This window comes from Phocoena phocoena, chromosome X (assembly GCF_963924675.1).
Source record: "Phocoena phocoena chromosome X, mPhoPho1.1, whole genome shotgun sequence".
In the NCBI taxonomy this organism is placed as follows: Eukaryota; Metazoa; Chordata; class Mammalia; order Artiodactyla; family Phocoenidae; genus Phocoena; species Phocoena phocoena.
This window is the reverse complement of record NC_089240.1, coordinates 55,141,144-55,152,921: the sequence shown is the minus strand read 5'-3', so window position 1 is coordinate 55,152,921 and position 11,778 is coordinate 55,141,144. Positions and strand designations below refer to the sequence as shown.

The following is an 11,778-nucleotide window of genomic DNA, read 5'->3' as shown; positions in this document are numbered from 1 at the left end:
TGGCTCACAGCCTCTGCACAAGGCAGTGTCTGGCAACCAACTGGACAGGGGTACAGTCCCACCTACCAGTGTCCTCACAGTAATCAGCCCACCACAACAGAAGGACCCACACAGCCCACATAGAGGGAACCCAGAAAGTATACTGTCTTTTCTCATTCAAGTTGTGATTTTACTGATTCTTGGTATGATGGAACTCTGAATCATATTAAAACAATCTATTTTAGGAGGCAGTAACCCTGTTTATGTTTAGCATAAGTCCTGGCATAATTTTGTGTTCCAATGGCAATGTAAGTTTCAGAAACTTTGCTGTGCTCTTCAGTTTTGCTTGGTTTCTCTGGTGTCACTGAGGTTCCTGTTGACCTCTGCCAGAACCATTATTGTCTCTGGGTAGGAAAAGGGATTCTCCAGCTTACAGGCACAAAGAGTGCTTCCTGGGCTGCAGCTTACTATGTTGGGATTCTCCTTGCAGTTGCTTCCTAATGTCTAACTGGGGGAGGAGAGTCTCTGGTCAACAGAGTTGAAGAGCAGCTTCCATGGTTACTTGATGTAAGCAAGGCTCCTCCCCAGTCCCTTGTTTCAGAGTCCCAGGCCCACCTGGGGTTGTCCCTAGGACTCCTTTTTGACTTTAGGCTGCATTCTTCTAGGTTAGGTGTTAAGAAGATGCTTTGTTGCTATGTTTCTCTGTTCTTCTTCAGGCTGCCTTCCTCTTCTCTATCTTTTTGAGCCCTTCTATTGTTGTCTTTTTTTTATTATTTCCAAGGCTTATTTATCTCCAGAGAGAGGTGAACCTATGGCAGCTCATCTAAACTGGAAGTCCAATTTATGTTTTTCAAACATCACTTTTCTGCATGGAGAATCAATTGTAGGAGGCTGGAGTGAATGTAAGGTTATAAGCAGGAGGCTACCACACAAATCCTGGTAACAGATGGTTGTGCTTTAGTTTGGGGTGGTAGCAATGAAGATAGAAACAGATGAATAAATTAAAGATATTTTGGAGGAAAAAGAAACAAGGTTTACTTTGCGATTTCTGACTTGAGCAATTGAATGGATGGAAGTGCCACTTAATTGTCAAAAACATCTCCTACATCCCCACAGGGAGAACACCCACTACAAAAATGCATACTTTTCTGTAATACGTGGGCTTGAACTTACATTCCCCAATCAGGAGCAGGGTTACACATTCAGAAAAAACGTATCCCCATCCCACCTACTTCTCCTTGTCTCAGATTCGTGACTGAGACCACATTCCATTTGCATACAGATTACAATAATTGAGTAGAGTCCCCAGAGTGCACTGAGTTTTCAATAACCTTCACGTTAACAATACACCAACAGAGTTCTGCTGTTAAGTGCATTGATTATGCAATGGTTTAAGTACTCTCATTTGATTTTATCACTAATAATCCAAATCTTCTCCCTACTCCACACCCTGATATGTTTCTGAGACTTCCAGTAAAGCTCTCCACAGAGCCATTGACCACAGTAAACCAAAATGAATGATGGGCTCTGGCCTGTGTTTTACCCTCCAATTTTCAACATTATTTAGCACCTGAACACCAGCTTTGTGGGTTCCTACAGTTAATCTGTAAAGTGTTGCTAACTAGGCAGACAGTTTTGCTGGAAAGACAGGAAAAGGAAAGTTGGATTCAATATGGGTAACAAATGATGGAGATTAGTGGAGTTTCCATGATATAGAAGGATGAAGCAGGTATTTGGAGTTGAATAGATGAAGGCTTGAATCCCCACTCAATTTTTAGCTGAATGACCTGGGGTAAAATCACTTACTCTCTATAATCATTTGTTTACTAAAAGGTAAAACAAAGTATCACCCTGATAAAACTAAGGGAAGTAAAATGCAATCAGGTATTAGATGCTTTGTAAAGTGTAAAGCACTATGCATTTCAGTTATTATTTTAACTGTCCCTGATGCCTCTTCCATTTTCCACTTGCCATGTAAAATGGTATTATGGATACTATAGTAAGAATGGGCCATCTTATCCCATCCCTAATCTGTGTCTTGTCTGTGCTCTCTGACCAAGGTTTTAGAGAGGCTTGAACTTGTAAGTGACAAAGGAATATTGCTTTAAATTACCAGACGAAGGACTCTACCCTATAAAGAGGCCCCCAAAATTGCAAGTAGACCTCTCATACCCCCAACTACCAAAAGAGCCCATTAGATCTGTGCCCACCTCTCCTTGCCCAGTGTAAAGGTTTGAGCTTAGTTTCAGCCCTCTATTTCCCTCTGGCAACTTTTCTTTGCATTCAGAATACTTTTGGCACTTATGGGCCAAACGATGGTACCTACCACTCTGATTCTGAGGCTTCCTCTTGGGCAGCTTCTTCACTTCCAAAACACAAACTGCAGGGTCCACAAAGGATAGGCAGACCCATTCTATGCCCAACACTAGTCACCCCCACCAGTCTCGCTGAGTGCTCTCTTTTTCAATAACAGTCACAACCTCCCAGAGGCCACAGAGACAATCAAATTCACCAAATTCACTCTTATGGTGTTCTAACAAGAACTTTAATGTGTAGGATTTTCTGACTAAAACATGGAGATGACACTCAACATTCCCTTCAGTGCAAATGCGCCAAGAACTTGGAGTACTGCCTTCCTGAGGAGCTTTTGCCTCCAAAGGTTGTAGTTGCTCATGACAACAATATTCCATCTACCCACTTAACCAAAATAGTCCACTGCCAAGAAGAATCAAAATACAATTTGGATCTTAAAATCCCACCCCACCCATTCCCCATCAAGACTATGTTCTTAGTCCTAGTTTAGATTTGGATTATCATCATAGCTCACTTAGCCTCAGTTCAAACTGAACTTGCCTAAGTCCTGGAAAGCAGGAGAAACCTAATCAGTGAACCTTACTCTTGGTATCTACTTTGTGAGAGGAGTCAGTTTTTAGAAATTTCCAGACCTTCCAAGTGTCAGTGGGTGATATAATATAGCTGTTGAAATTTCTGATATTAGATACTAGGGGACTCAGCCCCAGGTGCCCAAGTGGAGTAAAGAAACTAAAGAAAAAGAAAGCATATCATTTCCATGTAAATAAATTAGTGAAGAAATACTCTTTTGAGTTTGATTCCCTCCTCTGCCTCTCTAAAACCCATTCCCCTTTGACAGTGACAGTGAGGTCAGCTGCTAGTCCATGGCCTTCTGGGAGTGTGTCCCAGATGTGCAGTTCCAGGATCCAGCTGTTATTGCTTGAGAGACAGAAGCTTGAAGCTGTCATCCAGGATGGACCTCCTGTTGCGCCGTAGCTTTCTCTGCCGATGCTGGTACCACACCACACCACCAAGAGCCAGAGCAATGAGCAGGAGAGTGACACCCATGGCAATCAAGACAGAAGTCAGTATCTCGATATCCTTTACAGGGATCTGCATGCCCAGCATCCTCACATTGCTTTCTCCAATGTCTCTGGGAATTGCTACTGAAATGGAACAAGAGGCAAGTGGGAACCCTGGGATGGAGAATACTCTAAAATGTCTTATTTTATAGTCAACTCTGGGAGAAGAGAAATAAGGTCATCCAAATAGGACAGAGAAACTATCCTTAGCCCTCAAAAGATCAGCCAATGATGACAGATACGGAGGTTACAGAGAACTAGCGTAAAAAATGTCATAGCTGAGAAAATTATTAGGAAGCATTGAGGCACCAGTCCCCCCATGGAAAGAGCTAACACTCAGAGTGAGAAGGGCCTTGACATATTTCTTTAAATATATAAAAACCTGTGATGTAGAAAAAAAAAAAAAGAATTGAATTTGGTTTGCGTGGTTCCAGAGGGTAGAACTGGGAGCAGTAAGTAGAAACTCCTGAGAAGCAGTTTGACTCAATTATCTAGCTTATCAATACTCACTTTGACCATTGGACCATGACAAGAGCCTGTCTCTGTGCTGTCTGGTCTCTCACATCTTTGGGTCATTATAACACTGATGTCACATTGATCTTTCTAGGTGAAATATCTAATTTTCTTAGTTCCTGGCATACAAACTTTTGATGATCTCCAATCAGCCTATGGAATAAAGCTCATACTCAAGTCAGACATTGCAACTCTCACGATCAGGTTCTAACTTAGCCTACTCTTATTTACTATCTTCAGGGATAGCAACTCATTATTTGTTCTACAGAATGGGTGAGCCTCTTCAGGCTTCCAAGACTTTCTCATGCTGCTCCCATTGCCTGAACACCCTTTCTTCTTCCTCACCATTCTATCCCTAGCTTAAACATTATACGTCTCAGCAAAGCTTTCTTCAATTCAGCTGTATAACTAACAATGGTCTTTCTTTTGTGTGCCCAAAGTACCTGTACTGTTTGTACTCCCACAATTTACTTGCTTGGGCCAAGTGACCTAATCCACCCTCACTTCTGGATTTCAGTCCCCTCTTTTATAAAATGGGGATAATAACCATACTTAATTCAGTGGTTTATTGTGAGGCTTGAGTGAGTTGATATTTATAAAATATTTAACATAGCTCCTGGAAGACATCAAATGCACAATAATTGATCCGTTGTTATTATTGTTTCCCCACTTAAAAAAACTAACATAGTATCCAGCACTGCAATTATTGTCTCTGTGTCTCATTCCACTTTTAGGCATGATTCTCTTGGAAAATAGTGACAATGTCTTACTTTTGTGGTGTCTCTGGCAGTTAGTATGTGTTTGATGAATGTATAACTGGATGAATCAATATTCTTTCAGAACTGAGAGAAGATGAAATATAATGAGTTCAAATGGAAGCTGGGAAACATTCTGGTTTTGAGTTTACATTCTACTACTTACTTCTCTTGTGACCTTGGAAAAATCACTTTCCATCTCTCAGTTTCTCATGCAGAAAATATTGGGCTTTAGTAGACCACCAGTTTTGAGGGGTTTTCCTCACTGTTTAACCTCTTTAACAAACAAGAGCTTATGAGGATGTATGTATGTATGTACACACTGATATGTACAAATGCATATACAAATGTATGCACAAAATATGTATATATAAATATATATATACTATATATATATATATATATATATATATACAAATACATATACATATATGTATGTCACTCTGCTCTCTCTGCTTCACCTTACCTCTCCCTAACCCTCCAGGACATACCCTAGTCCCCTAGTTGACTATTTATAAGATACTTAGATCATTAGGACCTTTCCAAACAGAGCTGAAAAACCTCCAGACTAAACTGAAAATCTCTAACATCTATTCTAGCCTCTCACAACTTTATGAATATTTCTCAGTTCAGGTACAAATGAGGTAGAGAGTGAAAGCATTATTTGAACGCAGCCTGGATAGAACAAGAAGCTCTATTTTCTGGAAGTACAGAGATGGATGGTTCTAAAGCATCAACTATTTAGTATTCTATAGATGAAAGATTAATTACCTGGTGCAGACTGAATGGCATTTGTCCTAGTTTCACACTGTCCTTGTGGGGAATTCATATCTGTACTATAGCACCTTCATTCACAACTCAGCAAGACCTTGAATTTTATTTCCCCTCATACATTAGTAAGAGGATAAGATAGCAGCCTTCAACTGAGGATGAGGCAATTTTCCTCAACTCAGGAGGTTGGGCATGGAGGTCAGAGAGAATAAACCTGCTGAGGGAAGCTTAACTGGAAACTTAACCTTAGATTCCTGTTTTCTGAAATCTTAAATAAATCTCAGGATGTTTTCTGCTAGTATTGAGGTCCACATTTCAGCCATATGAAACTCATCTTCTAGAGGCACTGAACTTTTCCCCAAATGCACAACATATATAATTACCCAATCCGTGTATCCTTCTCCCTACCTTTTCCAGTCTCTTCAGAGATGATGGTGGTAGTGCTTAAGTGTTCTGGAGGAAAAAGAGAAAAGAGGTTAGTCTTATTATTCTTCCTACCTATCCACAGGCTTGTTGTAGGAGGTTAGCAATGGTTGGAGGACTCTCTGTGATATAGTAAGCAAAATGGAGGTGACTGGAATTAACTATCTTGTGATCAAGATCAGTATTGGTATGTGGATTTGATTTTGAGCAGTGACACAAAATATAAGCAAGAGCATAGTCTTAGGAGTCCAAAAGGTAAGTCATCCCTCTGCCAAAATTTACATATTTATTGACACTTTATCCTCATTATTGCTCTTTTTGCCACCTTTTCCCAGCCTTCCTTCAGGAAGCCCCTGTTCTTTGTCAAACCTGCATCCCTACATATTCAACCATTTTAGAATACTTCTTCCTCTTCTTGCTTTAATGAGGCTGAGCTCTTTTCTGAGAACTATGCTTCCTTTATATCTTCTCAATACTGCTTTGAGATTATTTATTATTCCTCCCCTTTTTGCAAAGATCCATCTCTTTTGAGGCTTATATTACTTGGCTAAAAAATCACAACCACTTCTTGTCACTGTTACCTAGCAGTTTTCATTCATGGAAGTCTTTGGTACGTGGCTCAGTCTTTCTTGTCTTCAATTCCCATCATAAGTGTTGACCTATCCAACACTTAATCTCACAGTTTTTAGACCTCTTAACTCTAACAAATTTCAAATATACTCCAACTCTATCAACCACTCTTATGGTCACATTGGGCTAATTATGCAGACTTGCTCCATCTCATAAGTCTAAAATCTAACAACAGCCTCCTATTCTCTCCATGTTCTAATGCTATTTATTCTATTTCACCTGTTATTTTCTCCTCTCATGAAGACCTCTAGCTCCTGGACACTTCCATTTTTCTTACCTCACCAGTTTCATCCTGTTTTTTTCTTCCATTCCTGGCCAGGCTGGACTCCATTGTCTATCACTTCAACTACTAACTTACCAGGAATGTTATAATCATTTGCTGAAACCCCAGTAACTATACTTTCATTGTATTTTTTTCTGGTATTATGATGAATGCTGATGGAGAAACATCACACAATTGTAAAGATCAGTATTCTTTGGGTCCAACTTCAACTAAGTCCTCAGTGCTGCTTGGCAATAATTAATTTATTTTCCATCACTCAGAGTAACTTTTTCCCCACCACCCAGAGTGGTTATTTCATAACCACTTTGCCCACTCTTCTAAAGCCCCTTACACTACCATCTATCTTTCATTCTCAGTAGATGACTCTGTCTCCTCCATCACAGATGAAACACAGACCATCAGACAGAAATATCTAATTTGTCAAGCCTCTCACCCAAACCTACACATTGGGTCTTTTCTGTTTTCTCTCTTCTTTTAGTAGAAGAAAAATGACCTTACCCCACTCTAATATTTTTTCGTAGCTCTGACTTTCATCCCCTGCTTCTTTCCTGGGAAGCCCTTTCCAACAATTCGTCTTTTATTCCCTATCTGTCTTCAACTCTTCCCTCTGGTTGGCCTGTTAGCTTATATGTGATTTGAACAATATCAAATTAGACCATAGTCTGTCAAACAAACAAAAGGTAAATAGGTAAAATTTATGGACTTGCTCATTATTATAGAGAGAGGTAAGTTATTCTTATTCATGGAAGTTCCTTGATGATATGTATTGATGCAGTCTCTTATCTATTAGATGTTCCATATTTGACATGACCCGTTACTACACATGGAGACAATCTATTGCTTTAAATCTATAGCATCTTGATGATATATCAATTCACCACTAGAGTTTGATTCTAAGGACTGACAGGATACAACAAAGAATTATGTGTGCCTGTCTGGGTGGTAGGGAATAGTACTACAGTAGTAACTGGAAGACACATTCTAGCAGTATGTGTTACCAGAGAACAAACTTTTCCAAAGATATAGGAAATCATAATGTACAATTATTCGTCTCCCTCCCTGGGGGTAAATAGCAGAGTTGTATTTTCTACCCTGGTTTGCTAGCCCTGTTTAAATGTCTAAAGACATTTTCCCACTTTCTATTCCTGCTGACAGAATGTCAATGGCTGGGAATCCCAGAATACCTACCTCAATATAACCAGTTTTCAAAACAGCATGACTTAAAAAAAAAAAAAAGAACAGGAGAAAAAATACCTCTCTGGATTCATGTGGGTCCCAAGAGTTTCTATTGAGCCTCTTGCAAGGGGGATAATGATGAGTACTGGATTCAGGTTAAGAGACTTAAGAAGTGAGACTCAATGCTTTGATGGCCCAAGGACACAAAATTCAACACAGCCTACTCTTCTATGTTATTGGTGGTGAACAAAGATTTATTGGTAAAGAAAATACCCTGGCTATTACGTCTCCATATAACAAATACAAGGGAAAAGTTTTTTCCATCCTTGTTAGCGTCTGTCTGGGATTAGTTGTAATTGAAGGCTAATATCTCTTTCCAGCCTTAGACAATTCCCACAAAACAAACTAATTAAGGGGTGACTGTTAGAATTATATTTTTCCTTTTTATAAAAAAAGAACTCATTAATAAGATTCCTTTGAAATAGTTAATACCTCTAATAAACTCTAAAATAATAAATTTACATACAAATTAAATGTATTCAAAGGAAGCAAATCTACACTAAGCATCAATGCATACAGCCCAGCCAGGCTGAGTCAATTCATGTGAGCTCAACAAGTATCAAAGAAATTAGGAGGGGACATGAGCAGGGGAGCAACAGGGAATGAGAAATATTGGTTGGGAGAACACTAGAAGGGGTCTGTTCTGTCTTCTTGGGATCAGAAGATGGATGCAAGTCACTTCTTGGATTATCTGGTTCTTACAGGCTAGATACAGTGCCAGAAGATATCCTAATTAGGCTTTACCTCTTTGGGACAAAACCATAAAGACAGTCTCCATGCCAGCATGGACATGGTCTGTAACATGACAGTGAAGCAGCCATGTCCCAGGGTTGCTGGTCACCATCTCCACAACCTCAAAGGTCCCTGGGAACAGATCCACCACATCTGCCCGGTAGCTCTCTCCACTCTGCAAGAGAGATTGTGGGTGAGAGAGAGAAAGTGAAGGGTAGAGATAGTCTCAGAACTTATAGGAATTAAAAGGCTTGGGTATCCATACCAGAGACATGGAACTTCAAGATTCACAGATCAGAGAACAGCTTAAAGATTCCATCTTATCCATCTCCTCTGTGAACCCACCCATACAAACTGACTCAACAGAGGAGACTCTCTCTTCCTACTTTTTCTTAAAGTGTCCCAAAGTAAAGTTCATTTAGTCTTTCATTAGGGGGATAAAAACTAGTATATCCATACATTTTAGCAGGCTTAAGCCTTGACCCCTAGGAAGGATCCACATATTTACTTTAGAAATGAAACTCAATTTAGTTTCTCCTCTATGCCACCACCTTTATCAGGACTTCTAAGTCTTTAAGTCCACATTAATGCCTACAGCTCTGACCCCTTTTCCTAAGACAAAATTTCTTCTTCAAAACCCACATGTAGTCCCATGTAGGTCCTGAACTGAAGTTCAGGAATGGATTAAGGACTTTCAGAGATTGTGAGACACTACTCTGAAATTTCTCACTCAGGATGACTGCTTACTGGACCTCAAGTCCCTGACTGAGACCCAATTACATTTATTCCTTCAATCTCCTTATCCCATAAATGAGCCATTCATTTCTTCTATATCATAGGGGAAAGCTAAGACCTGGAGGGCAATGACTGACCTTGGGATACAAAGCCAAACTAGAATTCCCCGATCAATACTCTATGTACAAGACCTTTCTTCTTTTAACTGATTATTATCATGTTTCTTTTTATTCTCTTCTTTCTTAATGGATATCAAAGCACTCTGAGGGACTCAGTCTCTTTTCCAGCTCACCCGATAGAGAAAGCTTTCTGCATGGAAATGGACAGTGTGTAGGTCAATATCTTGTCCCATGGCCAGCATGTACCAAGCCACTCGTTCTCCTTGGTACATGGTAAGGCCCCTGAGGTTGGCATAGAGCTTTCCATTAATGGCTGTAAGAGAAGAAAACTATTTTATATCTCTCATTTTGACTTACCACTGCCACTACCCTAGAGCTAATCCCTATCATCTCTGATGATAGCAATACCCTCCTAAATTCTCTCATTTTTATTCCATTTGTCCCTCTCCAGTCTATCTTCCACATTGGTGTTACAAGAGTGGTCTTTCTAAATAACTAATATGATCATGTTATTCTGATGCTTAAAATACTTTAATAGCTCCCTCCTGCCAAAAATATCAAGTCCATGCCTCCTTATCTCAGCCAACAAGGTCCTTCAAAATACAGCCCCAAACTACCTTCCCAAACTCATCTACCATTATCTAACATATTTATTTCAATTAAGGTGATTTTTTCACCATCCCCCCCATATGGTCCCATATTCATGTTCTCTGTGTTCTTGCTCATGTTTCTGATCTTCCCTCACAGAAAATTTCCCTACTTTTATCCATCTTTTCAAAGCCCAGTCATACCTTCACCTCTTCTAATAATACTTCCCTGATCTAGCGCCTCTCAGCACCTCTCATTGCCTGCATTCCTTTCCACATCTGAACTCCTCCAGTACTGTCTGTACCACACTTTGGAACTCACTAGAAACTGCCTTATACATTTACCTATCTTTTAATTTGTGGAATTTTATATACCCAACTAGGTTGTAGGTTTCTATTAGGCAGGACATAAATGTATATACTATATTCCTTGTATTCTTCAGAACACCCAGCAGACACCTGAGCCTACAATAAATGTTTTAAAAAATACCTGTCACATTCTTGGAATTTATAATGATATTAGCACATGGGACTCATCATCTGCCTCTTTCCAGGCCACATCCTATGCTTTAAAAACAACAAACCACTCATCACCATGTTAATTCACACTGTCAAGACTATGCCCAGGATACACACCCCCACTTTTCATGTTCTCACAGAGGGAAGATGATTTATACTCTACATCCCAAGAGAGGAAATAATGGAAGGAACATTTATTGCCTATTTACTCTGGCCAAATTTTGTATTTGAGAGAAGGGACTAAATATGCTCAACTCAGTCTGACCATAGAAAGTGGTGCAGATGGATTTGTTATTCCATCATGGGGAAGATTTTATCCCTGTGAAGGAGGAGGGTATTGTCCCTTTATGTCAATGACAGGATGAAAAATCTATCCATTGTTGTGGTAGTATTAGTAAGCCCATTTTGTTGCAGAACTAAATTCAGTTTGCAAATTAGCTTTCTCAGTAAGTTCGCATTTGATCTTAAGCATCTCTGCCTCTTTCTCAATTGGTTCAGGAATCTGGAAGTGAGAGAAAGGGTATTATTTGTTTGCCCTCAGACACCAACATTATTTTTTTCTCTAGTCTCAGCACTCAGAGAGTTTTCAACAAATTCTTGATAGGTAGATAGATTGATACCTGAAGAGTTTGGATGAATAAACACATAAACAAAAAGATGTAAATGAGCATTAGCTAAACCCCTTCACTAGCAAGATCTGTGTCCTCTTTCCATTTTGGTTTTGGGCAATTTATTTCTCTGATTTGAAAGGAGCTAAAAAAATTCATTTTGTAAAGTTTGTGAATCACTGGATTCAATGTGAATCACTCATATTTCCATCAAGGGGAAATAGCTAGAATCTGTGTGACAATGAGATACTACTTTTGAGTTCCAGTAGAGTCACTATAAAAGCTGCAACTTATCCTCAAATCAAAGAAATACTACACTAGATGAGATAGTGAGAAATCACTTCATACATTCTGCTGCACTTAAATTCTCCCTCTTCTTTGAGATTTTCTCTATTTTTTTAAAGATACACAAATCTCTAGAACAAAGGAAGGCTTGAGTGCACAATTTACCTCCAAAATCCATTTGAGCATCAAGAAGCTCTTATTTGTATGTAATATAACCCAGTATGCTGCT

General features: G+C 39.4%; 1 protein-coding gene across 9 annotated transcripts in view; it reads right to left on the bottom strand.

The window, feature by feature from the left end:
• Window positions 1–3,204: 3,204 nt before the first annotated feature.
• Window positions 3,205–11,778, bottom strand: part of HEPH (hephaestin) — a 103,507-nt gene continuing 94,933 nt past the window's right edge. For 6 of the 9 annotated variants that reach the window (XM_065900594.1, XM_065900600.1, XM_065900598.1 and 3 more), the window contains 4 exons: window positions 9,724–9,863; window positions 8,709–8,871; window positions 5,801–5,845; window positions 3,205–3,437 (listed from right to left, as the gene is read on the bottom strand). In XM_065900594.1, coding sequence (XP_065756666.1) covers window positions 3,205–3,437; window positions 5,801–5,845; window positions 8,709–8,871; window positions 9,724–9,863 — 581 coding nt within the window. The remainder of the gene's footprint in view (window positions 3,438–5,800; window positions 5,846–8,708; window positions 8,872–9,723; window positions 9,864–11,778) is intronic. The other 3 variants (XM_065900596.1, XM_065900601.1, XM_065900599.1) reach the window with 1 other exon arrangement.